General features: G+C 43.1%; 3 protein-coding genes across 3 annotated transcripts; 2 read left to right on the forward strand and 1 right to left on the reverse strand.

Moving 5' to 3' along the window:
* The first annotated feature begins 883 nt into the window (after positions 1–883).
* Positions 884–15,535, forward strand: PPP1R26 (protein phosphatase 1 regulatory subunit 26). The gene is given in 7 exon segments (XM_043498631.1): positions 884–1,027; positions 2,237–2,374; positions 5,164–9,015; positions 11,875–11,941; positions 11,944–11,975; positions 13,288–13,405; positions 14,224–15,535. Coding segments are annotated over 5 exon segments (4,059 nt in total). The 5' UTR covers positions 884–1,027; positions 2,237–2,374; positions 5,164–5,203; the 3' UTR covers positions 14,254–15,535.
* Positions 15,536–18,500: 2,965 nt separating this feature from the next.
* Positions 18,501–22,070, reverse strand: C16H9orf116 (chromosome 16 C9orf116 homolog). Its single transcript, XM_038374600.2, has 4 exons — positions 21,935–22,070; positions 20,977–21,157; positions 20,280–20,358; positions 18,501–18,744 (listed from the first exon to the last, which is right to left on the reverse strand). The coding sequence occupies exons 2-4, from the start codon at positions 21,120–21,122 to the stop codon at positions 18,556–18,558; spliced, it is 414 nt and encodes a 137-aa protein (XP_038230528.1). The 5' UTR covers positions 21,123–21,157; positions 21,935–22,070; the 3' UTR covers positions 18,501–18,555.
* A 95-nt stretch (positions 22,071–22,165) lies between these two features.
* On the forward strand, positions 22,166–26,847 carry MRPS2 (mitochondrial ribosomal protein S2). Its single transcript, XM_038374597.2, has 4 exons — positions 22,166–22,341; positions 24,085–24,207; positions 24,825–24,954; positions 25,659–26,847. Exons 1-4 carry the CDS (start codon positions 22,314–22,316, stop codon positions 26,200–26,202), a joined length of 825 nt encoding a protein of 274 aa, XP_038230525.1. The 5' UTR covers positions 22,166–22,313; the 3' UTR covers positions 26,203–26,847.
* Positions 26,848–27,717: the final 870 nt, after the last annotated feature.

A 27,717-nucleotide genomic window follows, 5' to 3' on the forward strand; every position in this document is an offset into this window, starting at 1 on the left:
CACTCATAAATTCACCAAGTCCCCCTCTAATACCTATTGAAATGTCAATAGAAAGACAGGGGCTGACTTCAATTGGGCTTTGGATCAGGCCCCAAAGGCATTAACCAAGTTGACCTCATGTTAACTCTTAAAAAAAAAAAAAAAAAAGTTTACTTTTCTGAGAGGCAATTTGTTTCTATGGACACGAGCAGCATGTAGGGGTCTGTGCCTGGCCGGAGATTAACCCCACAACTGAGGTGCTGGTGTTAATACAGCAGGCCTAAAGGAGACCTGCTAACCTCCACCACATGGGACACCTGCGGTGATGGAGCCAGGTAGCAGCAACGTGCAAGGAGCCGCGGGGGGGGAGGCCGCTGCTGGGGGCCAGAAGCAGAGACTCCGGTTAGCCACAGGAGAGACGCAAGAAGGGGGAAGCTCTTGCAGCCCAGGGGGAGCTTCGCTTCAGGCTCTGGGGCTCGGAGAGGGGCTTTTTCAGAAGCCACCCGCCGGGGGGGGGGGGCAGGTTTTTCCAGGGGGCTCCGCTCCCGTCTCGGGACCCAAAGAAGGGGCCAGATTCTGGAAATCTTTGAGCAGCTAAACGGGAACTGAGCTCTCTTGAAAATCGGCTCCCCGCAGCCCGAACAAAGGATGCCGCAGTCGTTGCCGGGTTCGGGCACGGGGCGGGGGGGGGGGGGCTGGGAGGTTTAGGAACCGGGGAAGGGGGGGGGCAGAGATTAAAGAGAGGGAGACGGAGCCGGTCCCCCGGACCGGGAGCCTCCCGTACGACAGGGGACCCCCCGCCCGCAGCAATTCGCCCTCTGCCACCCCGGCCCCAGCGCGCGCAGGGCTGGGGCAATGCACCCCCCGGCCCCGGCCCCGGCCCCCCCGGCCGCCTCCCCCGGCGGAGCCCTGCGGCGCATGCCCCCCGCTCCCCGGGGGCAGGGGAGGAAGCGCCGCCCGGCGCCCGCCCCTGCACCAGCTCGGCGGGCAGCGGCCGGAGCAGGCGGGAGCCGCTCCCCCAGCGCCCCCCCCCGGGGCCCGGCGGCAGGTGGGCGGCCAGCGCGGCGGGGGGGAGCCGCGGCAGCCGCCGAGGCCCCGGCCGGGCAGCGGAAGGGCCAGGGCCCAGGGCGGCGGGAGCCGCTGCCAGGCGGAGCCGAGGGGGCCAGGCCCGGGTCCGGCGCCGGGGCGGGGGCGAGGCCGAGGGCGGCTGGGGGGCCGGGGTCTCGGGGACGGTTAAGGCCCGGGCTCCTGGGGGAGGGGCTGGGATCGCGGGCGCGCGGTCCGGGGGGGGCTCGCTGAGGGGGTGACAGGCTGCGACCCCCGGGGGGGGCTCTCTGGCGGTGACAAGGCGGGGTCCGGGGGGGGGTCCCTGGAGGTGGCATCCCTGGGGTGTGCAGGGCTGGGATCCCGGGATCGGGGTCCTTGGGATATGGGGGAGCTGGGATACGGGGGGGCTCTCTGAGGGGGTGACAGGCTGTGACCCCCGGGGGGGGGCTCTAGCGGTGACAAGGCGGGGTCCTGGGGTGGGGTTCTGGGGTGTGTAGGGCTGGGATCCCGGGATCTTTGGGGTATGGGGCTGGGATATGGGGGAGCTGGGATAACGGGGGGGCTCTCTGAGGGGGCAACAGGCTGTGACCCCGGGGGGGGCTCTCTAGCGGTGACAAGGCAGGGTCCTGGGGTGGGGTTCTGGGGTGTGTAGGGCTGGGATCCCGGGAGCGGGGTCCTTGGGGTATGGGGCTGGGATATGAGGGGGCTGGGATACGTGGGGGCTCTCTGAGGGGGTGACAGGCTGTGACCCCGGGGGGGGGCTCTCTAGCGGTGACAAGGCAGGGTCCTGGGGTGGGGTTCTGAGATGTGTAGGGCTGGGATCCCGGGATCAGGGTCCTTGGGGGTAGGGGGCTGGGATATGGGGGGGCTGGGATATGGGGGGGGCTCTCTGGCAGTGACATGCTGAGATCCTGGGGAGTGACAAGGCAGGGTCCCTGCGGTGTGCAGGGCTGGGGTCGAGGGCTCCCTGGGGGTGACGGGCCGAGATCCCTGAGGCTGGGCCGGTGGGAGGGATGCCTCGGGATGGCAGCCTAGGGTGTCTCTGGAAAGATTAGAGGTTGCAGCCCAGGAGGGTGGAGTTGGTGATGTTTGAGCAGAGAAGCCAAGGGCTGGTTGGGAGCGTTTCTGGTTGGGGTCCCGGGGGGTGTGAAGGCAGAGGCCAGCGTGAGTTGGGGCTGAGGAAGACCAATGCTTTGATGTCTCCTGATAGGGACATCTCCTTCAGGAAGGTGAAATTCAATGTGCCTGGCCATTCTTGGGCACTGAAGGTACCGTGGCACTGTTCGTGGGTCATCTACTTTGCAGTGATCAGAGTCTTCAGCTGCTGTTCTCAAATCCTTTTACCGAGGTGGGTTGCTATCACTGTGTCCATTTATAGCAAGTTGCTGAAGGTTGTGTGGCAAGTCAGTGGCACAGCTCTGAAGAGAACTGTGTTCTCGTCAGGTCCACGCCCAACCAGCAAGAGTCAGGATGCTAATTTTAATGTCGTGGCTAAATTCCACTTGGATAACTTCATTCTACCTCCTAAAATCTCTGTGCTTGTATTTGGGTGCAGTCTTGCTGTCTTAAATTACTGTGGTACATTTCTGTCTAGCGTAAATAGCTGCTACGTACCTTTTTAGAAGTGGCTGCGTTTCAAGAGTTAGTGAAGTGCTAGCTGTGTATATGCTCTGTAAAGTACTTTGGGATCCTTTGTCCATAAAGATGCTGAATGTGGTTACTATAGGTAGTCTATTGCTTTAATATAGTGGCCTGCAGTTAAGTTCCGTCAGCCTCTATTAAATGATTGGCAGTGGCCCACTGAAGTTATGGGTAGATAACATGACGCAAAAGTTAAACCCAATTCCCTGTGAATAGCTGTGAATTTTCAGTACGCCAACAATCCCATGTTGTTCAGATACTGAAGACATCCACTATTCTGGAAAGAAAGAGGTTCATAGGGAAGAAATAGCGATGTGTACAGAGCCAAAAGCTTAAATGTATTGAATGCATTCCTCAGGGGTAACTAGCCCAGTGGTCTGAGTCTCTCTCAATTCATTTCTCTCATAACTTAATTGGTTAACTTACCACAGTGCTTGAAAGCCTCTAGGTTTTTTATGAAGTATACTGTAAATTATTTTACAGAAAACTTGGAAACTATTTAATCATCCACATTCTCTACCAGTGACCCTCACTGTAGTACACATTACAAGTAAAGTCTTCTAGGCTGCTACTAAGTAATCACCACCTAGCTAGGTTATCAGTTTACCTGTGGTTCCTAATTGCTTGACACTTGAAAGGTCAAAGATACTTGTATTTTATTAGAATGTGCATACTAGGGGTAAATCCTTAACTTTTTTTTTTTTGTTTGCTTGACTAGAGATAATTTATAATGGCATGTGTCAGATTGCTCTGGGCACCAACCAAATTGAAGAACATTCTTAATCAATACCCTTAAAAATTAAATTATACAACAAAAGCAGTGCTCTAAAACTAATTATAACGGGAAAAAATCAAGAATCAATATCTAGAGCCAAAGGCTTGGGTGAGAATGTTTTATGCCAGAACATTGTGGCAGGGAGCCAAAGGATGAAGGAGCAGCAGAAGCATTAGCTCCATTGGACTTTCCGGGATGGGAAATCGTGTAAGGCAGATCAGGGGTGACTCTGCCTAGACTGGTGGGATTTGAACAATGACCCAGGCTGCTTTTTAAATGGTGTTAAAGTTGACCTCTGCCTCTAGGTCAAAGAACAGGTTTGACAAAAATAACCATATGTAGCACGCTTGTAATAAGAACAGGAGTACTTGTAATGCTTTTTTCATTCTTGGTGCTCCAAGTGCCTGATAAAAGTAAGCAAGCAAGCATCATTCCCCCAACATTTTTAATGCCCACTTGTCTGTAACAAAACCATGAGAGAGGTAAGAAAAAGTTAATATGCTTTGTTTTAAAAATTCTAGAACTATAATAATTCTTAAAGAAAATATACTGCCACAAATTAAATTGTTGCAAAAAAACATCTTTCTGAATGCTCCATCTAGAGAAAAGTTAGATTGGAAGAAATTCAAAGATAGAAGCTTGGTTTTATAGTTTCTATACAGTACAGTGCCACGCAGTGGTTGAGACCCACCATGTTTGTGGTGGTGATTGCGTGTCAGAGTTGTGGAATGGCTCCCCTGCAGCAGTGTTTTACCAGAACCCGGGGGTTGATAGGAGTATGCGTTGAGCTAGCAAAATTCCGTCTTGATCCTGCAAACTGGTGCCTGCATTCAGAATCCTGTGTCCTTGTGGAGTCCCATGGAAGATTGTAAGGTCTTTGGGGATGAAATCTATTTTACACTGGGTGGCTGTGCAATACTTACAAGAGTGGGCCCTACTGTAATATAAAGAATAATTCATAATCTTCTTACCACTTTTATTGGCTATTGAAGATTTGTATTTATAGAAGGGCCTTGATCCTGCAGTGAAGTCATATTGCTGAATGTGTAATGTTGCAGTCATTCAGTGGAAATATAGTCATAAATGATTTTACCGCACAAACAAATAGACAGTGAAACCTGGTTATGGATGGAGAAAATTACTTAAACACAATAATGATGACAAAGAAAATACAAACAGACATTTGTAGAATATTTTGCAGTTTTCCCCCTAAGTCTATTCTGGTTTGAAAGTCCTAAATTTTTTTTTCTTTTTTGTCCTCAAACTCTTTATAGAATTAATAAAATGATGGACCCCCATATAAACGGTCCTCTTTACTCATCCCTACAGCCCACCTTGCAGCTACAGCCCACCTTGACAACTTTTTACAGCCCACAGCAATTAGAATTAGAGTAAAAGAATACTATGTTCAAAGTGCAGGAAGAATTTTAGGTAGGCAGAGTATAATTACCTGGATTGGACTATAGCTAGAGCCAGAGTGCCAGGGGACCTTTAATGAGCTCAAATGGTCAGCAACTCAGTTTTATCTCCTCTTTAAATGGTACTAGTAATAGATTTCCCATTTAAATTATATTTAGGAACAACTTCTGAGAATAACTGATGTAACAAGACTACTGGACATTAGTAACATATGAGTTGTATCACGTGCAAATCTGTCTAAGTGGTGTGTTTATATATTTTATTTTATATACATTATATGAGTGTTTTTTCTTTTCCCTTAGGATGGACGAGAGACCAGCCTGAAAAACAGTTCTTTTGTGGATGTCTTCATTGCCTGCTAGAATGTTTCTTATGAATGCCTCTCCTTTGATAGCTCTGCAGACAAAATGGGAGTCCTTTGGACAGTCGAGGAGTTGTAGATACCCTGTTTGCTTCTCTGAATCCGAAGAGGATGTTACTAGAGCATCTGTAAGTGCAAAAGTTCAAATGATCATAAACAACCTGCAAAGCCAAGAGTCTTCCCTGGGTATGAACAATGATTATGATTGTATTACACAGAAAAAACGAAAGGGAGAAAAAAGGGGTAACAGACTTGCATCTAGTACCCGGATGCTACAACAGCACACTAAATATTCCAAGTGTGATTGCCCTGCTGATTCTGATGGCACAGAAGTGGAAGACAGTTCAGAGTTTGGGACCCTCCTGTTGGATTCTGATAGTGACGATTCTGTTGACCGAGACATAGAGGAAGCCATTCAAGAGTACTTGAAAAAGAAAAGCAAGAGTATCCAGCCATTGCCAAACAATGCAGAGTGTTCAGATAGAATAGATGGAGACAAGAGGGTCAAAAGGGAACTCTCACAGAATAAGGTGACTAATAATCTACTCCCTATGAAATTTAAAGCTGAAATGGTGACTGAAGGTTTCATTTCTGATCACTTGGGAATTTGTGAAAAGCTACGGTCTGCTTCACCTCTGAGCATCAGTAGTGATGACTCTTTTGAACAGAGCATACATGCGGAAATTGTACAGTTCTTGAATGAAAAGAAACAGCAAGAAACTAATAAGTGTGTAATTGTGGAGGATAAAAAACTAGAACAGAGAGAAACTCAAGTGAAATCCATGTTTAAATGTAACAAAGAATCAGCTAACAAAGCAAATCGCAGTACTTTAAAGCAAGGATCCAAAGCACTCCTCTTAAGGCACCAGCCCAAACTAAGGAAGACCAATGTACAATCTAAATGTTTGAAGTCTAAAATCAGTGAAGAGCCTTGTGATTTCAGGAAAACAAACCATGCACATTTTAAAATGATTGCTACTAGCCAACCCTGGGTTGTCAAGCAAAGTAAAGAAGTTGAAGACAAGAGAAATTTCTGCAAAACCGGAGGGGAACAAATAATTGAAAGCACACACTTCTCTGATTCAAGTAGCGATGATGGTATCGAAGAAGCCATTCAGCTTTATCAGCTGGAGAAAATCAAGAAAGAGGCGAATCCTACAACAGACTTGCAAAAAGGTGTGGCAGACATTTCTGCAAGCCTAACAATCAGATCAACAAAATGTGCATCGGCAGAAGACCCTAAAAAATCTTTAAGCCGCAAGAGGAGAGAGATTAGTACAAAATCTACACAATTAAAAGGCACTGGCAATGAATTTAACAAACTGTTTAAGCCATTGAAAAAAGGCAGAAGTTGTACATCTCCAGTAAACAAAATTGCCAAATGCGAGCTCACGTTGCAGGCTTCTTGCAGGTCAGACACGTCTGCAGAACTGATGTGTGCGGAAGCCATCCTTGACATTTCCAAAACAATCATGCCACCCCAAATGGGAGGTGAGGACAAATCATTTTCAGCAAACCCTTTCTTCTATCCCCAAAACATGCCTTCCTCCCACCGTGAAAGTGACAGCAGTCCTGTGGACAGCGATGATAGCATAGAGCAGGAAATCAGGGCTTTTTTGGCTCTCAAGGCACAGTCAGAAAGTCTTGTAACAAAACCTGATAATCTGTCCTACTCTGTCCAAAGGCCTTTGTCTTCTGAATGTAACAGTGTAATTGATGGCCTTGAACCTTCCCTCCCCAAAACTTTAAATCTATCGTTGAGTCGTAAAAGGAGACTTAAAGGAGAAAGCAAAGTAGCAAAACAGAGCATAGACATTAAAACGGAAGGGATGGAGATGGGGTGTATCCAAGCGGTTTATGGTAATAGCGCCAAAATGCCAGTTTTGCAAGATGGGAGTGGCCTGAGCAGTCATAGAAAAGCCTCTGAAGCTGGAAGGTCTAGTAACAAAGAAACAAGTCAGCAGCTGATCTCTACAGAATTAACTGGGCTTGTTGAGAAGCATGTAGCTTTAGACTTTGCAAACAGCTTGATGCAGGTTCAGAGTAACACAAGAGAACTGATAAAAAATACAGTCCAGGCTCAAGAGAGAGATGGTACAGATGACAAGAGCAGTTCTCTGGACAGCGATGAAGATCTTGATAGTGCTATCAAAGACCTCTTAAGGTCCAAGAGGAAACTAAAGAAAAAGTCCAAAGACCAAAAAATCCAATGCAAGAAGAAAGTCAGATTTGGTGACACAGAAACCCAGCTTTTGGATGAACTCAGTAGCCTCCAGCAAAAGGACTGGAAATGTAAAAGTCCTATTCTGTTAAAAAGCTGCCTTTCAAAATCACATAAAGATACTGAGGAAAATGCAGTTAGAAGCCCACAGAACAATGTAAATGGCAGGCTGTCAAAGGGAAGATCAGAAAGCATAAAGGACTTACCGTTTGCATTGCAGTTTAAAAAAGAATGTAAACCTAAACCAGTTTGCAACCAGAATAACCTGGAGGCAGCTAAAAATAAAAGATGTTCTGTGACTGCTACTTCAGCAACAGATGACAGCAGCTCTGTGGATAGCGACGACAGCATTGAACAAGAAATTAGGAAATTTTTGGCAGAAAAGGCTAAAGACTCTGCAAGCAGTATGGAAATACGGAGGGTTAACTTAACTGCTGACTCATTGAGAGTTACCAAACCACGTGCAAATAAAGGAAAAGCAAAGCATCAGCTAATCGAAAATGAGACTAACATGTTATCAGGTCAGAGTAAAAAAACTAAAAAAGTAACTCAGCAAACAGATGAACTGAAAAGCTCTCTGAGAACTGTAGGAGAAAGTGCAATAATGCATGATAGTGGGGAAAGTGCATCCTACGCAGAGAATGTGTACCTCCATACTACTCTGGAGTTGAAGGCTGAGCAAGGGACAGTGTGGACTAAAGGTGTAGCTGCTGGTGCTTTATCTGTAAAAGGAAATTCATTAAGTAAAAAGGGTACTATAGAGCCTAAGCAGAAAAGCCTTCCCTTGCCACACAGCAAAGTTGGTGGGTGTAAATTGCAAAATTACTTTAATGCTAAGTCTAGTTCCAAAAGAAATAGCACCTTTCAGTTAAAAATTTCCAGCAAATTTATAGCTGGTCTAAAGTATGCTCGTGATAGAAAGAAATCTGTGCTTTTAAACAAAAGGCAAAATGTAGAACTTCCACTTCCCCATAGCAGCACATTAAGGACTGAGATAACTCTCCCGAACGTTTGTGCACTTGAACAGAAAAGTGGAGCCTTGGTGCAAAATGGGAACCTTGGTGGAGAGGGAAAGACAGGAATAAACGAAGCAAATTTTACTCAGAGCCTTATAGTAGAGGAGACAAGTCTCCATTTAGCAGAAACCTGTGAAAAACTGGAGGCTGCTTCTTTGCATGTTGAAACTGAAGTGGATGATTACAGAAAGGATAACACTTTGGGAGACAAGCAGATGTACTGCAGCTCAGATTCAAATCCAGATCCCCCATTGCAGGAACCCATCATGGCAGCAGTAGATGAGGACCAAGTTAGTGTAGGAACATTTATTTTTGAGAGCCAAAACACATACACTAAGGAAGAGGAAGGAGAGAGCCAGCAAGACAGCAACAGGCAGGAAGAAATTAATGTACCCAACTCTACTTTGGAAGGGAAAATGTTAGTCCAGCGAAGTAGGGAAGCTGATTGTAAAGAGGACCATGTTCAGGAAGTTTTAGACAGAAGTTCTGCAGAATTTAGTGACATAGCTGTAGAGGAATGCACAAGTTCCCTGGTGAAAAGTGAGGTGTCAGATTTGTAAGTACTTTTTTTTTTTTTATAACAACATTCAGTCTTTTTAGAAAATACCTATCATTGTAAATATCTTGATAAAACTTGAGAGTAAAAGGAAGAAGATGGAAGATACTGATATATATCATGTGTACGCTAATGTGAAAAAACCTATTTAACAGGTGTATCATGGATAAAATGTTTAAATTTTTTTGTAGAATTTTGTAAATTATTTAAAGTGCTTTAAGGAAATATTTTTATAATGATTTTTAGGGCATGCATTACTACAGGATGCTGTGTTTGACATGTAATTGTCATAGATAAGAAGATAGCATGGCTAATTATGCTTTCAATTATGTGGTGTATCAAAACATCCATATATTGGAATTGAACCCATTTTGTGTCCATAATGTATTGGCCAGTTGCTAAGAGATCTTAGAAAACAACAGCAGTTGATTAGGAATATTATAGATATTGAAGCACGTTCTCTGACATTTCATGGAATTGGAACTATTTTAGAACAGCCTCATGTAGCCATTTTCCACTTGGGTCCCCATCTTGAAATTAGAACTGCTCTGCTGGACTACTATAACTAACACAGGCCCACTGAAGTCAGTGTAGCTCCATGCAGATGCAGGGGTTTGTCCCTATAGATTCAGTTGCAAGTTCAGGAACATGGTATGGAGCAGTCTTTTAAGGGCTTCCTGCTTCAACTCTGGGACTGCTGAGTCCTTTTTATCTTCTGAACATTCTGATAGCCTCCTGTAAGCAAATGCTTCAAAGCACAATTGCAGTTCAGTAAAGTGAAGCAGCTTTTTGCTTCTGTATGTTCATTCGAACATTACTGCAGTGGATTGCACTAGATCTACATGCTGCTGAAATATCCGAGGCCAAAATAATTCCATAGGCATTCTTTAATCTCATTTTGATGCCCTACAATTACATGATGCGTTTTGTTCTTCAAAATTAACTTTATGTTGCATTGGAGTGTCTTGTATCCAGTGTTTAACAATTGTTTCTATAAGATGCATCTCTGCAAAAATTTGATCCCTTTCTACTGTTTTGTGCAATAGAGCAAACTTAAGCTTGCTACAGTAAATACTTCCTTAAAATTTTTGGCTGGCAAATCTTTATTTGAGTGAGATCCTAGGGTATTTTCAGTGTGTCTACTCCATTCACCCTTCCCACCCACATTCCATCCAGAGTAAAAATCGGGTTTTTTTTAAACGGGACACTGATGTTGGAATAAGAGCATCCCCATGCATAGACTTGCACTGAAATAACAAAAATATGTGAATTAAAACTAATTTAGTTACTTCAGTTTCAGTTTGTGTATAGTGAAGCCCTTCAAGTCAGTCTGTATTTTTTGTATCAGCAGTTTGATTTAGCATTTCTATAATAATCTGGTCTTTTTAAATGGTTAACCTCCTCCAAATCTCTGTCTACCACCTATCTATTTCTTATTTCAACAGCCTGCCTGAGGCTGGCCTTAATTTCCCAGAATAGAGCAAAAGCAGTCAAGAATGCATCCAGTATTGCATTTCATTCCCCTATGTGCTCTGATCTTGCAGAGAATTGGCAGGCTGTAGCATAGAATAGTGTAGTACTAGTAATGTTGTTATAAAAAAGAAACAATGACCTTTATGTCTAGACATCTTTTGTGTGCTTTATATTGTTGTGCAGTTAAACTTAAAAATATTTCAGTTGTGGTCGTCTGGCATCTTATTGCCTGACCACATTTGATTTTTAGATTAAATATTTACATCAGGTCACTAAAAATTTTAATTTAGTAATAGTACACCTGGGAAAAAAAGATTTATTCTAAGCCCCCAAACCTGCAATCAGTCTGCACAGGCATAAGGTTCTGCCTGCCTGAATCTGATTGCAGGCCTGGGGTCTTTAGTTTGAAATTGGGATGCAAGTTGGTATTTTAAAATAGCAGTTTTCCAAATATATTGCTTTAATAAGATTAAGCTGTAATTAATTTTAATGACGAAAGCACTATATACCTTGTCTGTATAAACAAGGTTAAGTGTTTCCTTAGTTAAAATTTCAGTAAACCAACATTAAGATTTTAAAAGTGTCTCATGCCCCAATTGATGTGTGTGTGGTTGAAACCTTTCTTGATGTACTAATTCACTTTCAGTTAAGATGCAGTTCCTTGTAACTTGTGCTTTATACTAATCTAATTTTTAAAGAGCACTTTTTTTAAAAATTGAAAAAATTGATTTGTATATAAGAAATGGTGTGAATTCATAAGTTTATAACATTTAATAAATTGGGTTCTGATCATGAACCATGAAACCAGCAAGATTTCAAGTGGTTTGTATCAACATCCTGAGTCAAAAGACTGGTTGCAAATGAAATCTTTCTTTCCCTGTTCATTTTTTAAATGCAAAGTTGTCAAGAACTGCTGCCAGCAGTTTTTGTGACTAGGTCAGCTGGATAAAAAAAAGACTTACTCCTGCTTCCCTTGAAGACCATGGCAAAACTCCCATTGACTTAACTGGGAGCAAGATCAGAGGCTCAACTGCTCCTGCTGCTTATTGTCTCCTCCCACTTCTGTACACATCTTATCTGAAATCATAATTCGGTGGCTATGACAGAAGAAGGTTTCCAGTGGGAAAAAGAAGCAGGAACAGATTTTAAAAGATCTGGGTTTTATGCAGATATTCCTAGTAACGATAAAGAAAGCGAGAGGAGAGCCTACAAAGCTTATAGGAGGAAGTGTGACAAAAATGTAGTTCAGAGAATTTCATGAGTGATGTGAAAAAAGGGGTCTGTAGATCTAGAAGTTCTAATGGCTCCTAATTGCACTCAGAGCAGGGTTGCCGGATGCTCCAGGGCCGCAAGAGAAGTAATAGTAGGCACCTTTCTTCCCCTAAGCTTGTGGACAAGGAGGGGGATCTTTCCTCAGCTTGCCGTAGCAGCTTCTGAAGACTGCTTTGCAGGAGCAGTGTTTTTGCTCTCTTGGGAGGTAGGCAGAGGTCAGCAGGAGATAGTGGGATTGGAGGCGGAAAGCATTTGTAGAGACTTCACCGAGATACTTGGGCACCACCAACCCCCACCTTCCAGGATCAGCACTCACTCTTACCCAGCACCACTTTTCCAGTATCCAGGACCAGATACACTCCTTACAGCACCAAGAGCCAGTGCTGAGGATTGGAGGTAGTGAGGGTGGTTGTCTGTCTGCACTGGGAGAGAAGGAGGTGAAAGGTTTCCTGCTTACACTGGGGTGTGGATGGCTGGGGCTTGCGACTATATTGGGAGGAAGGTGGTTGGGGATTAAAGATATTCTGCACTTCGCAGAAGTTTGTCTATTGTGGCCTGAGGTTGCATTTTGGTATGTGACTCAACCAGTCTTCCCTGATGTTTCTGTCACAATGTGTGCCTTACAGATATCCCCCTAGATTGGTTTTATGCGTCTCCTGAATTCTTCAAACTTCTTCCCATTAGAATTGCTCACTTATCAGAGAAGCAAACTTTTCCACAGGGAACTTTATTCTAAACACTACACCATCATCTTCAGTGTTGGCACCACAGCCATGTGCAGGCTGTTGTCAGGCTTCTTCCTATGCTGTGTTTGCAACAGCATCATTCACTTAGTCAAGAAAAATAAAGCCTGAGTCCTTGGAACAATTAAAAAAATCAATATTAAACTAACAGAATAAAGGCTGCCCAGTTAAGAAATAGTAGTATTGCATTAACTGAGCCAGTGACTATATGAATTTATGTGGATTTAAGCTGCATCCAGAACCTGCTTTGGGATCACAAAAGAGATCAGCCTGACCCCTTCACACAAGGCAGAGTTGTCTTAGGCACAATGCCAAAATGGTTTTCTTTGTACTGAGCAATGCCTTATTGGCATTCATCAAAAAAGCCAATGATTGAAAAGGTATGGAGCTAGACTAACTCTCTTGACCCTACCTGTGACACCTCCCAGGTGATGGTTGAAGGTGCACTGGCGTAGCCCTGCAGTGCCTGTCCTGTCGTTACAGTGACTCCAAACTTCCTTTAGAGGTTGGTGTTATCCTTTTACTGTTCCATATTTCCTCTGCAGTAGACAAACTCAGATCTTGGCAGGTAGGTAAAAAAGAAAATGACTTTCTTTAAAATCATCCACCATCTTATTTTAAAATGTAATTCTTTGTGATTTTTAACTCTGTGCATAAATTCTGCTAATTTAGGTTTTAAGCAATTTAAAATGTATATATTTTTCATGCCTAAAGCAGAAGTGATTATAATGCAGGTCTGTTTCACTTTGTCTACTGATGCATTTTTGTTGTTGTTGTTTTCCAGTTCTTTAAGAACCTCTATTGATCCTGGATTGACAATACAACCTTATATTATTTTATCTCCAACACAGCTATGTAAAAATCTTACTTTAAAAATCCCGAATGGAAGGAGAGAATTCCAGGTAGATTCTTAGCTGTGAAATTTCATCTTTTTCTTTGAGTGCTTCATTTTTTAATCCTCGGTGTCCCAACGTTTAAAATGTTTAAACACATTGAGGGCCTATTCGTTGCCACGGATCTTCTCTGGAGTTTACTAGATATACTTTATCTTATACACAGTTCTCCATATAAATTGATCCTATCAGGAATCGTATGTAGGGGCCTTTTTCTGGTTAGAATGGACCAGGGCCATGGTTGTAGAAAAACCTCCTCTTTACCATGATGATGTTTGATTCTAAAAATGAAGGGATAAGCACTTTGTTTCCTAAAAGGAGGGATGAGTTTAGTTGTGCAACTTGTATTATTTCATCTAAAAGGGGTGTGTGGGTGTGTTCCCGCTCTTTATAATGGTACACAACTACAATTCATTACTATACGATTTTATTTTGCATAGCATCTTTAATACAAACTGTATCCCCAAATGTGTTACAAAGTTAAATTATGCAAGGGAGCCTGTTGTGGAAGATTGTTACATATGGTTTATCTCACAGAGTGAAACATTCAGCTCAAATACCAAAACCAGGGAAGAGGCTTAGGCAAAAGAGAAAAGATATTTTTTTTTTAGGTGAGATTTTAAAAATTGTGGCGAAATTTAAATTTAAATTTAAAAATTGTGGTAGGGAGATATGGGCAGGTAAATGTGAATGGTTTTTTAAAAAGAGGCAGTCCTCTCTGTAAACTAATCTCATCGGTAGAAAAAGTGGATGGAACAGTAAAATTGTGTAAAATTGCCAGAACTGATTCTTATTTATTCTGCACTGTGTTGACTTTTGTATTTCAGGCAAAAAATTGGAAACAATGGAGGAAATGAAGACATGCCCTGAAGTCCTAAAAGAGAAGTGGTAAATGAGAAAGCAGAAGGTTGATTTTTTTTTCTAATTGGGTTTTTCTTTGGAAGCCATGTGATAGATATTGAAAATATAAGTTCTTTGGGCGAATTTCAGCCCTTGCTTTATAATACTTGTTCAACTCCATTGACAGATTATAAATGAAGGCAGAATTTTGCCAGGTATTTCTGTATTTGAGATCACCAAATATTGTGTGGTGTAATAGTGGAACTACACCATGGGCCTTCTCCAAAACTCTTTGAGGTCAATGGGAACAACAATAGGTTTTAGATCAGGCACCATATATTTGTATTTGTTTATTCTATGTTCATGCCTTTATTAGACTTACTATTCAGTTTCATATTTCAGGTGTTTCATTATTGCTACTCTGAAACCTGTCATTATTGATCTTGTTAACCAGTAGCAAAGTAATCTTGCCTTGCTTGTATTTTTGAAAACTTAACCCTGTCTGCTTGATTAATTTGGTTTTATAAGACAGTATAAAATGATCCAAGTCAAAGTTACGTTTTCTTAAGAAAATGTTATGAAAAATATAGGTTGCAGTATTACCTGGACACATCTCATCTATTATACCAAATATTATTTTTAGGCAGCTGCTGGAAATTTCTCCTAGCTTTTTTTTATATATTACCGGTGTGTTGCACTGTTAAACTAGGATAGTGTCTCATCCACAAACAAAGTTCTTGAGAACTATAGGTAGAAATACATTGCGAAGTTAGCACTGCAATGGAGTGTGATTGATATATAAATAACACAGTTTCATTGGTTGTATAACTGCATTTGTTGCAATAAAACTTTAGAAAATATTTCTCTAGGATTCATTCCCCGTGTTTGAATAATCCATTAAGAAATTATAGTCTTGAGACAGGAAGGAATAACAAATATTCTACAGCAAATCAGTTAACAATACTATTTAAAGGGTTATTATCTTTGGGAAAACATGGATCTTGAGATATCCTGGTCAGATTCTAAACAATATAGAAACAAAGATTCAAAAATTCATTCATCCTTTAGTACCATGCAGTACATGAACCAAGAGTTGAAAGGATCACTTGTGATTGAAGAAAAGGCTATTAAGCATATGTTTATCTTTGTTGTAAGCTATGTTAACTGAACTGCCACTTAATTATAAGTATATGTTGACTGGAAGGGGTTCAGCAACCATTTGTACCTGAACACTTGAATATCATTTAACCATATTAGATGTGTGTTAATGGGTGTCTTTTTTTTTCTAATAAAAGTTTATTCTTGAAATTCTGTAGTGATTTTTTTCCAGTTCCATCGTGAAACATATTTGTTTCCTAGACAGAAACTATTGAAACTGTTTACAATGAAATTTTTTTAAAATTTTTGCATCTCCAAACCTAAATTTGACAGTTTAGTTCCTTGAGTCTCTCTCTAACAAATTTCACCGATGATACCTTTTCTCAGCTTTATGAACACAATTCCACCTTAAACCTCTTAATTTTGTAGTTGCTTTGTCAAATCCTCATAGGAAATGTCCTGTTATCAAGCAAGGTAATTTTTTTTTCCTGCAGTGGGAAAAACATAGTTTAACAGGACAAGATTTGACTTTTAAGGTTAATGTTGAAGCATTTTTGTTAATCTGGTATCGCTTACTGCACTGTAGGAATTATTTTATGGCCAATTTATGTACTTCTAAGCAGTATCAGCTCAAGTTATTGGTACCATTTAAACTATTCTGTTTCTTGCAGTAGACAAGTGTCCATGTCACAGAAGTCACTATTTTAACGGTTACGGATTGTGTTCAATAAACATGTCTGTTCCATATTTAGGAAAAAAGAGATGATGAAATATTTCTACTCCAGCAGTAACTAAGTATGTTAAACAGCAGCTACTAAAGTTAGACATTTATAAATCAGTAGGTTCAGATGACTTGCATCCAAGAGTTTTGAAAGAGCTGGCCAAGGATCACTGTGGACCATTAATGTTGATTATCAGTAAGTCTTGGAACACAGGGGAAGTTCCAGAAGAGTGGAAGAAAGCTAATGTTGTGCCAATATTTAAAAAGAGTAAATGGTATGACCTAGTTAATTATAGGCCTGCCAGTGTGACATTGATCCCAGGAAACATAATAGAGGGGCTGATTCAGGACTCGATTTAATAATTACTTAAAGAAGGGATTAATAAAAAATTAAAGTAGGGTAATATCAACGCCAATCAACCTGGATTTGTGGAAAATAGATCCTGACAAACTAATTTGATATTTGTTTTGATGAGACTACAAGTTTGGTTGATAAAGGTAACAGTATTGATGTAATAAACCTAGATGTCTGTAAGGTGTTTGACTTGATAATGGATGGTATTTTGATTTAAAAAAAAAACAAGAATGATGTAAAATTAACATAAAGAAAAGGAGTGCTTGTGGCACCTTAGAGACTAGAGGATGCATCCGATGAAGTGAGCTGTAGCTCACGAAAGCTTATGCTCAAATAAATTTGTTAGTCTCTAAGGTGCCACAAGTACTCCTTTTCTTTTTGAGAATACAGACTAACACGGCTGCTACCTGAAACCTGTAAAATTAACATGGAACACATTAAATGGATTAAAATCTGGCTAACAGATAAATCTCAAAATGTAACTGTAAATGAGGAAATCATCACTGAATAGTGTGCATTTCTAATAGGCTCTGGCAGGGATTGATTCTTGCCCCATTGGGTTTAATATTTTTGCAGATGACCTGGAAAAAAACATAAACCCATCACTCTAAAAGTTTGCAGATGATACAAAGATTGGGTGAGTGGTAAATAATGAAGAGGACAGGATCACTTGGTAAACTGGGCACAAACAGAAGGCATCTGAATGCAGCTAAATGGAAATGTAGACATCTGAGAACACAGGCCATATTTGGAGGATGGGACACTGTATCCTGGGAAGCAGAGACTGAAAATGGTCTTGGCGGTGGATAATCAGCTGAATGTGAACTTTCAGTGCAACACTGTGGCTTATGGGTTAATGTGATTCTTGGAGGCTTAAACAGGGGAAACGTGCGAGGGAGTAAAGAGGCAATTTTACCTCTTTATTAGGTATTGTTGCAACTGCTGCTGAAATACTGTGTCCAGTTCTGGTGTCCACAATTCAAGAAGAGCCATGAGATTGATTAAAGGGTTAGAAAACCCATTGTATAGTGATAGACTGAAGAAACTCAATTTATTTAGCTTAGCAGAAAGAGGATTACGGGGTGATGTGATCACAGTCTATAAGTACCTTCATGAGGAACAAACGTTTGATAATGGTCTCTTCAATATAGCAGAGAAAGATGGTTCACTGGAAGTTGAAACTAGACAAATTCAGACTGGAAATAAGGTGTAAATTTCTAACAGTGAAGGTAATTAACCATTGGAGCAATTTACCAAGGGCCCTGGTGGATTCAAATCAAGATTGGATGTTTTGCTAAAAGATCTGCTCTAGGAATTGTTTTGAGGAAGTTCTCTGGCCTGTGTTATACAGGAATTCAGACTAATGATCACAACGGTCCCTTCTAACCCAGGAATCGATGAATAAGTGTAGCCTTACTTGGCAATCTTAGCAGAGAGTCAAGATAGGAATGGTCCATAGAACTTCTCTGACATACCTGACAGTGGTGTTTGCTGGTCATTCCGGAGGCACAGTGGCATGGCATGGGAAAGTGTGTGTGTGCTGGCTGCCTGTGCTGTAGTGTATAGTGGGGCTATTCATTTATGTTTAACCAGCATTGAATTCACTTATGTTCATAGGCATTTTAAGAAAACAACAGACATTTTTCCGGATTATTTTCTTTATTAACACACCTGCTCTAAAGCACCATTTTGCTCTTACTACTCTCTCAATGACAGAGTTTTCATCCTTGCTCATTTACCCATTTTATTCTGTTTTCATGACCTTTTCTACGACATCATGCTAACATTGGCTCTAGACTCTCCTTCAGCAAGGTAACCTGAAGTCAGACGTTAAAATAAAAGATTCCCATTGCAGCTTAATGATGCTTTAATGGCATGTAGCATTATTGTAAAAGAAGCCTGTGTTTCTTGTGGTGAATCATCCTGCAAGCTAACGTGGCAGACGGAAGTATATTTAACATCACTCAGTGCAGGAGCATATTGTTTCCAGTCATGCTTTCAAAGTGAGTCTTAGGAGGTGATTTAGGAGAGAAGCAGAAATCCTAAGGAAATGTCAATGCTTTGTTTGCTTGTTTTTTTTTTTAACCAGGCAGTAGACAGTAAACTGAAGAACAGTGTCATACTGCAGACACCACAGCTGAAACATTATTCACAGTGGGATGGCCCACTGCCATTGTAACTGGGGTGAAAGTTGAGTCTGTCGTAGAAGGTGATAAAGTTATCTATGCCAGTCACATCACTTTTCTCCATGTAGGTGTTGAGCCCATTATTCCTATACATGCCACACTTTCCAAGATGTTTCGAAAATGCGTGTGAGGTAATGTTAAAGGAGGTCTGTGGGGGAGAAAAGCAAGAGGAAATATTTTAGATACCCATATGAATAGCATCTCTGTGTTTTACAAGAGCTAGGGTATAATTACAAGGGCACTGAATCTTCATGCTTCAAAGCATGAACCAAACACCAGCTATGGTCAGGAAAAAAACCCTACACATCCATCAGTTGTTTGCATATTTTTAATCAAGGGTCTTTGTACTCTCGGAAACTTGTCCTAAATTTTGCTCCAAGGGTGCTGGTTTCTGCAGCACACCAATGGAGCAGACCAGAGATGTTGCACCAACTTCAGCTAAATTCAAAAACTGAAATTCTTACACAGTGTATTAATTCCTCTATCATAGAAAGGTATACTATGTGTGAGTGGGGAGAAGAGCTCGGGCCACCTTCTGAAGCTTCAGGCACTGATCATCACACCTTTCCCTGTGTGTGGTTTTGGTTATGGTTTATTTTTTCACTTTAGCAATCCCTGTGTTCCAACTCAGCTTTTCTGATTTTTTTTTTTAACATAGTAGTAGTATAAGTGTTTGTGAGGGTGTTTGTGGATAAACACCCTTTTCTCTTTGGCATCAGACTTTAGCCACAAGTGGCCAGAGATTAACTCTCCTTGTTTATTTAGGAGGGGAATTTAATTGTGTCCAATTAAAAAAATCATTGATCTGCTCCAGTGTGTTTCCAAAGAGATTCTAGATCATTGCATCTGCTCCCTTTTAAACTACTGAGTCTTTTCTTTCTAACCTTCCTATACTGTAAAATTCATGGTCTGGAGATACCGAAGCTTCTGGATGGGATTTTTCAAAAGCCCCTAAGTGACATGAGAGCACATGTCTCACTGAAAATAATTTAGAGGCTTCTGAAAATCCCACCTTCTGATTTCAAAGATCCCCTGAGACCTAGAATATTAAAATAGAACTATGGTCCCCCTCAGTTTTTCCTGAATTATATTACTGTAATTTTCCTTCCTTTGTAAGTGGCTGGAGTGGCAACATGAAATGCAAATTTGAATAGCAATAGAAAAATTAGTCTATTGGGTCTTATACAGGAGACCTAAATTTGAACCACTGCTGGCCACCATCAAAAACCCTTAAATTTAACAATAGATTTAAGGGTAAAATAAATTTTGAATATCAGAATTCCTCATGGCCAATTTCCCTTGACTACTTTTCAGTATTATTCTGTGCCTGTATTCTGGTTGGCTGTGCCACACACCTACTGTTTCCCTTTCCAGTTTGCTCCTGCCAAGAGCAGGTGATATCTGGGCAGAGGAGGGTGAATAAACAGTGCCCACAGGATAATATATGCATTTTAAAATACTGCAAGGGCTAGATACTCCTGTAAGGAAGGCAATGTATCATCGCAAAAAAGTGCATTGACCGTTTCTTAAAGGAAGGAACAAAGCAAAAAGCATAGTTGAGTTTTTTTTTTAAAGTACTCCTACAGATAAAGCAAATAATTTATTCCTCAACAGGTACCTCGAGTTCACTTAAAAGATAAGATTGATACACACTGTAATTAGCCTTGTGCTGCATATACTTACCGGCATTTCATGTACAGTAGGCGCTTTGCTTCCATAGATCTGGTTGGTGGTCCTGTACCTTGGATGGGGCTCATTCGTTCTACACAATAGAATGTAATTTTACTTGGTATGGTTTCTTTCATACAGACTGTATCCTGCAGCACTGTACAGAGTTAAATAGTAGTTTATGCAGATAAATTACAGAAACAGATGGACATTAGGAAGTGCAGACAAGGGAAAAGATGCTTTTGGGATGAGATAGGGAATGGATAAGGTGGGAAGAGATGAGAAGGCATTTCTAAGTGACACGGGCTGCTAAGCAGCTGGGTTTTTCACCAGCAGTGAGACTGATAGGGCAGAGAGGAAATGTCTGCTAAGGAAACAGCAAGACAAGGTTCCTGGAGGAATTTTAAGAACAAGGACAATTCTGTGCATGCTTGACTTTGGAGAGCTGGGGCTTGAATGAAGATGGAGCAAAGCATGCTTGGGACCTCTGCCCATGATGGCTAATCTGGCTGTAGGTAATGAGACACATCCCAGAGGTCCTTCAGGCCTTAAAATGGGTATCATTTTCACAATCGTGCAGAGGTCATGATGACTTCACAGGATCTCAGGTCATTGTTGCAAAGTGTGGCAACCTCTGGCTGCACTGTGAACCCTTCCCTTTCTCTCAGCATGCTGCTTTTGCTCATCACACAAGTTATATCAGCTTTCTCACCTGTAGCCCCGAAACCATCCTGGGTGGTTGAACCTGGCTGGCAAATTGTCATTAACTCTGTAGTAGTCACTGGTTCTCTGGGACCGACCCTCCTCTGCCTCTTTGTTACAGGTGGTGAATGCTTCCAGCAGATGCCCCTGGGACATTTTGAGCTAAGATCTTTTTAGGACTCTGGTCCAAGCTGCACAAAGAGGCAGGAAATTGATCAGGCACACAAGAAACAGGGTGCTTAAGTAACAAACTGTATGTTGCTAGGAAACAGGCTGTAACTTGGCAACAAAGAGAGAGGCCTTTAAAGACACAGTACTGTTTCCGGGACAAGAGTCCAGCTTACAAACACTTTCCATGCACACTGCTGGGGGCTGTGGAAGTATTAGTTCCTACTAAGCCCTGCAGTGGTTGCAGGATCAAGCCCTTAATTCTGTTACTTTCAGTCCCCTAGTTCAATAGTTTTCCCGAAAGTATTTTGCATGCCTCCTTTTGTTATTTGTTCATGTAGGAGAGAGAACCCAGCTGAAGTGAAGAAATGAAGGTGCATTTGCTGACTCATATTGCCTCATTGGTTCCTTGCACTTCCCTGTCTGTCAGCACCTGTTGTTTTTTATCCTCTGCTTAGTTCCTGCTGCAAAGAATTGACATTCTATCTTTTCTGTGTTTGCACAGTGCCTTGCTCAATGGGATCCTTATCTGTGACTGGGGCTTTTAAGGGCTATCGCAGTCCAAATCATAAATACTGATAATTTCTAAAAAAAAAAAAAAAAGGGGGGGGGTTGATCTGAGTCATTTGCTCATCCATAAACCCTGTTGTTTCCAGCGGTGCTGGAACCATTTTTACGGGAATTGCTGAGAGCCATTGCACCAAACCGTAAACCCTGTACATAATGGAAAGTACTTCCAGCCGGGGGGTGCTGCAGCACCCCTAGTTCCAGCACCTGTGATTGTTTCTAGCGCTTCACACCTGTTCGGATCCCTGTAGGAACCCAGTAGGTCCCGGCTAGGAATCCCAGCCAACCCCTGCTCCGCGAGGGCAGGTTTTTGCAGCGTCTGCCTTTGGCCCGGGCATTTGCAGTCTCCCTGCGGGCGGGGCGTGTGATCAGAGCGGCCCCAGCACGCCAGGGGAGCCCGCGGCAGGGCGGCCAGCTCGGGCTCCCAGCTGGCGGCTGCACCCGCCAAGCAGGGGAGGACCGGGAGCCCGTGCAGCTGCAGGCGGAGCTGCGCCGCGCCCGCCCCGGGAAAGGGGCTCTGGCTGTGGCTGGAGGAAGCGGAAAGGGCCGGTGTAGCAGCCTAAGCTGCGCTTCCGTGCCCGGGCCCGCTGCTGGCGCAGCTCCGCTGCGGAGATGGCCGCTGCCAGGCTGCTGCAGGCGGGTGAGGCAGGGAGACCGGGCTTGCTCTGCGTGCAAAGACTCGGGGTGCAGGGGGGCTGGAGCGGAGGGGGGGGGCAGGCGGGCGGGTCCGAGCCCAGGCGAGCTGGGCAAGGTGCCTCTCTCGGCCTTGGGCCTGGTGTGTCTCAGGCTGGGGCAGTCCTGCCAAGATCAAGCATGTAAAAATCCCCAGTAGCTTAAAAATCCGGAGGGTTTTTTTTTTTTTAAAGCTCACTTTAGAAAATGGAGCCTGATCCTTTGCTCTCTATAATGACAGGTTTCAGAGTAGCAGCCGTGTTAGTCTGTATTCGCAAAAAGAAAAGGAGGGCTTGTGGCACCTTAGAGACTAACACATTTATTTGAGCATAAGCTTTTACAATGCATCCGATGAAGTGAGCTGTAGCTCACGAAAGCTTGTGCTCAAATAAATTTGTTAGTCTCTAAGGTGCCACAAATCCTCCTTTTCTCAGACGTCAAGAATTATAACATTCAAAAACCAGTCGGAGAACACTTCAGTCTCTCTGGTCACTCGATCACAGACCTAAGAGTGGCTATTCTTCAACAAAAAAGCTTCAAAAACAGACTCCAACGAGAGACTGCTGAATTGGAATTAATTTGCAAACTGGATACAATTAATTTAGGCTTGAATAGAGACTGGGAATGGATGAGTCATTACACAAAGTAAAACTATTTCCCCATGGTATTTCTCCCTCCCACCCCACCCCCCACTGTTCCTCAGATATTCTTGTTAACTGCTGGAAATAGCCTACCTTGCTTGTCACCATGAAAGGTTTTCCTCCTTTCCCCACCCTGCTGCTGGTGATGGCTTATCTTAAGTGATCACTCTCCTTACAGTGTGTATGATAAACCCATTGTTTCATGTTCTCTGTGTGTGTGTGTATATAAATCTCTCCTCTGCTTTTTCCACCAAATGCATCCGATGAAGTGAGCTGTAGCTCACGAAAGCTTATGCTCTAATAAATTTGTTAGTCTCTAAGGTGCCACAAGTACTCCTTTCCTTTTCTCTTTGCTCCCTAGTGTCTGAGCCTTGCGGGCACACATGGGTGACAGAAGCTAGACACTTCTCTTTTAAATGTGAGCTGAGCTTCTCCTGATTCCAGGAGCGGGGGCTTTAAGAAACTCCCCGCACACCCCCGACGATCTGGAAACTTGCCTTTTGCGGGGTTATGTTGCTGGAGTCTAACTCCCCGGGAAACAGCCCCTCCGGGTGTTGCCGAAATCAAGCAACCAACTTCCCCAGCTTCTGGTTTTGTAGCAGCTTCCCCCTTCTTCTCCTTAGCAGAGCTCCTAAGCCTATGCCCCTGCTGCCTAGCCCCTCCCCTGCCAGGGTGTCCGCTCCTTGCTTTGCTAGAAGAAGGGGTGCTGCTTGACTTGTTATGAGATCCCAGTATCCGTGATGCAGAGCCTGCCCCATGCTCCCTGCCATCTCGTGTGCACACTTCATACTTCCCAAAGCCCAGCTGGAGGAGAGAAAGTTCTTAGATCTTTCTTAGGAAACTAGGCTCTTAACACTGAGAGGCCCAGAGCAGCCACTTCTCCACGCTGTGCCACGGTTTCTGCCTCTGGGAAGTGGGTCTAATATTAACCTATGTTTCAAGGACTTGGGAAGCCTTAGTGTTTGTGGAGTGCAGATGGGTGTTGCAAAGTATTCTTATTGGTGTCTTTATTTTACTGCCCATCTGTTTTTAAGGCTTTCGTTTAATTTCTCTCTTCTCTCCATTGTCAGTCGTACCAAGATTCAGCTGCTTTGCGTCACTGGGGAAAGCTTCTCCCAGAACCTCACAGCTTAGCAGTCGACTTTATGGAACTCTTCTTGCCCCAGAAGCGAATCAGCAGGTGGACCCCAATGGTAAGAGTCCTTACCCCACCTACTTTAGGAGAGTGAAAGCAACCAGTCTATTTGGCTTATACTGTCCAAAGCAAGTTGAGTTAAGCCAACCATCCCTCTCTGATAGCACCAGGTTTGCTTTAAGCCAGAAGATAATGTATCGCTAAGTTAATGAGCATCTCTTCTAAGCCCTGTTGGCTACATTAGTTTTCAGATTGTATATGCATGTGATTTTCAGTACATTAGATTCCCCTCTAACCTATCTGAACACGCACCTAGGAGAGGAAGGAACAGTTTGTGGCTAAGGTTTGGGATTGAGAGTCAGGGCTCCTGGGTTTTATTCCTGGTTCTGCTACAGATTTCCAGACTCCCAGACCTTGGGCAAGTCACTTAGCCTCTCTGTACCTCTGGTTCCCTGTATGTAATGAGCGAGAAATAATACGAGTCTTAAAGTGTAAAGCACTAAGATACCTGGCTGAAAGGGATTGTGTAAACACTTTAACCGCCATATACATGCCCAATTGTGGTGGTGTTGGCAATCTAGAACTAAACAACGCTCTGCTTTTCACACCACAACCAAACCTTTGTGCTGCACAAACTGGGGGAAGAGCTCAAACTTTTTTTTGTCCTTCTTTCAGTTATTAATGACAAGCTTATAACCGAGCCCCTCAGACACCCGGACTTCTTCAATGTGAAAGAGCTCTTCTCCCTGAAAGATCTCTTTGATGCCAGAGTGCACTTGGGACATAAAAAAGGTTGCCGTCATAGGTAAGTTACACAACTTTGACGTGGATCCTTGGGGTTGAGCCAATACCCATTGAGTCAATGGGTGTATTTCCATCAATTTGGGAATTCGGTCTTTAGTAAAAAGAAGGGTAGGATTATTTTCCCTATAAAGTGCTTGTAAGGTGGCTCCTTCCTAATGACTTTGACAATAAGTCTGTGTTTGACTGTCATAGCACAGGGAAGGTTATTTTATTTGCTGTAACACAGGCATGCAGCACTGGAAGCAAAAAGTTTTAGGCATCCAAAGATTTCTTCATATTGCAGATATTCTGGGATTCCAGTGTAATGAGTTGAGCGGCCAGTCGGTTGGTTTAGAACCAAAATAAAACCAGATCCACCTTGTCAATCCCCTGTCTATCGGGGCGTGGTGCAGGGATCTGATGGGTTGATCAGGGCCTTAACTGCCCTTTCCCTTAAATGGAACACAGGAATTGCCCGACAGGATCAGACCCAAGGTTCTTCTAGCCCAGTGGCCTGCCTCTGACAGTGGCTAGCAGCAGATCCTTCAGAAGAAGACAATTATGGAATAACCTGCCCCCTGAGAAATTTTCTTCTTGACTCCCATTGGTTAGAAGCTGGCTAATGCCCTGATGTAGGAGAGTTTCTGTGGGGCAGAGAGCGTTTGGAAATCTCAGTCAAAAAATAAAATTTTTCCAAGATCTTTATGTCTCATTCTCCTTCCCCAGGTTTATGGAGCCGTATATCCTTGGCTGCCGCCTTGATCAGGACATTATAGACTTGGATCAGACAATGAAAAACCTCCAGCTGGCTTTGAACTTCACAGCCCACGTTGCCTACCGCCAAGGGATCATCCTCTTCGTCTGCCGCAACCGTCAGTTTGGCCACCTGGTGGAGGTCATGGCCAGGGACTGCGGGGAGTATGCCCACACCCGCTACTGGCAGGGGGGCCTGCTGACCAATGCCCACGTCCAGTACGGGACTGGGGTTCGCCTGCCCGACCTCCTCATCTTCATCAGCACCCTGAACAACGTCTTTGAGCCGCACGTGGCCGTTCGGGATGCCGCCAAGATGAACATCCCCACTGTGGGAGTGGTGGACACTAACTGCAACCCCTCCATCATCACATACCCCATCCCTGGGAACGATGACAGCCCCCTGGCGGTGGAGCTCTATTGCAAGCTCTTTAAAATGACCATTACCCGGGCAAAGAACAAAAGGAAGCAGATGGAGGTTTTGTATGGACTGCAAAACAAAGCCAAAAGCAGTTAGATCAGCCTCGTGCTCTTACTAGCCCCGGTGCAAAATCTGCTAGCTCATCCGTACCACAATGGTGTTCAGTACCCAGCAGGTTACCTACTAGGCTTCTTTGACTTGCCAGCAACATGCATAAGGCTTGGGTGGGAGGGAGGAGGGGATGGGAATGCTCCCACTTTAGCTCTGTAAGGGTCTGATCCAGCTCCCATTGAAGGCAGTGGAAATATTAACATGAACTTCAATGAGAATTGGATTGGGTCCTAGGAAAGAGGTCCCTGGCCTACTCCTGAGGAGGAGATCCCATGGTGATGGCAGCCATCTGTGCTCATCTGTGATTCTTAACTTGCCAAACCAAAAAAAAAAAGAGAGTGGATTTGTCAATGAATATCAGTCACCTGTGGGTGCCGCTTCCCCTCCTGCAAAAAGAACTTCATCCAGAGCACCTAAAACAATGCAAGGTTAAATAAGATAGGCATATCCAGTTTGGTTTGCTTGTATTTGCCTCTTCTTCGAGGAGGAATATGTAAAGCATCTGTCTTGTGATCTTTCCCCCCCACACACAAAACTTACTGTGATCTGAATTTAACTGTGTTAAAATTCCCATCCCCTCTCCTCTCACTTCTCTTCTCCCTATGAAAAAATAAAATATTCCTTTTTTTTTTAACATGCAAGTCTGTTTTATTAAATAAAAGATGAGAAATCCCTTACAAAAATATAAACTGACTGTCATTGGTTGGGGGAGAGGAAAGGTGTCTTATAGCCTAATCAGTGCCAAGTCTGAGTCAAAAGAAAAGGAGTACTTGTGGCACCTTAGAGATTAACAAATTTATTTGAGCATAAGCTTTCGTGAGCTACAGCTCACTTCAGGTGCTATGTCATAGGCCGAGTATAAACTGTATCCTATGATCCTAAAATATGGCTGGTAAAATCTCTACTCTTTAAAGTGTCCCTATCAGCTTGAAATCTGGTGAGTTTAAAAAATGAGTTAAACAGTTTTAGGTTCTACACCTGCCCCTGGGTGATCCAGGCCCATTTCTGTAGCTTGAAAATCATACGAACAGCCAGACAGGGTCAGACCAATGGTCCATCTAGCCCAGTATCCTGTTTCTGACAGTGGCCAATGCCAGATTCTTCAGAGGGAATGAACAGAACTGGGCAATTGTTGAGTGATCCATCCCATTCTTCAGTCCCAGCTTCTGGCAGTGGGAGGTTTAGGGACATGCTGAGTCAGGGGTTACAGTCTTGACCATTTTTGGCTAAGTGCCATTGATTAATCTATCCTCCATGAATTTATCTAATTCTTTTTTGAACCCACTTTCATTTTTGGCCTTCACAAAATCCCCTGGCAACAAGTTCCACAGGTCAACTGTGCGTTGTGTGAAGAAATACTTTGTTAGTTTTGAAGCTGCTGACTATTAATTTCATTGGGTGAAACCCCCCCCCCCCCCCCGGTTCTTGTGCTGTGGGAAAGGATAAATACTTCCTTGTTCACTTTCTCCACACCATTCATGATTTTATAGACCTCTATCA

This window comes from Dermochelys coriacea, chromosome 16, assembly GCF_009764565.3.
Source record: "Dermochelys coriacea isolate rDerCor1 chromosome 16, rDerCor1.pri.v4, whole genome shotgun sequence".
NCBI lineage: Eukaryota > Metazoa > Chordata > Testudines > Dermochelyidae > Dermochelys > Dermochelys coriacea.

Bases quoted from the DNA above. Each gene is read 5' to 3' on its own strand.
- C16H9orf116 (XM_038374600.2), bottom strand. From the start codon at position 21,122: ATGTCCCAGGGGCATCTGCTGGAAGCATTCACCACCTGTAACAAAGAG. The intron at 20,359-20,976 runs GTGAGAAAGCTG...TCTATTGTGTAG, and splicing joins GGATGGTTTCGGGGCTACAG to AACGAATGAGCCCCATCCAA. The intron at 18,745-20,279 runs GTAAGTATATGC...TCTCCCCCACAG, and splicing joins CTACTGTACATGAAATGCCG to ACCTCCTTTAACATTACCTC.
- MRPS2 (XM_038374597.2), top strand. From the start codon at position 22,314: ATGGCCGCTGCCAGGCTGCTGCAGGCGG. The intron at 22,342-24,084 runs GTGAGGCAGGGA...CTCCATTGTCAG, and splicing joins TGCCAGGCTGCTGCAGGCGG to TCGTACCAAGATTCAGCTGC. The intron at 24,208-24,824 runs GTAAGAGTCCTT...TCCTTCTTTCAG, and splicing joins TCAGCAGGTGGACCCCAATG to TTATTAATGACAAGCTTATA.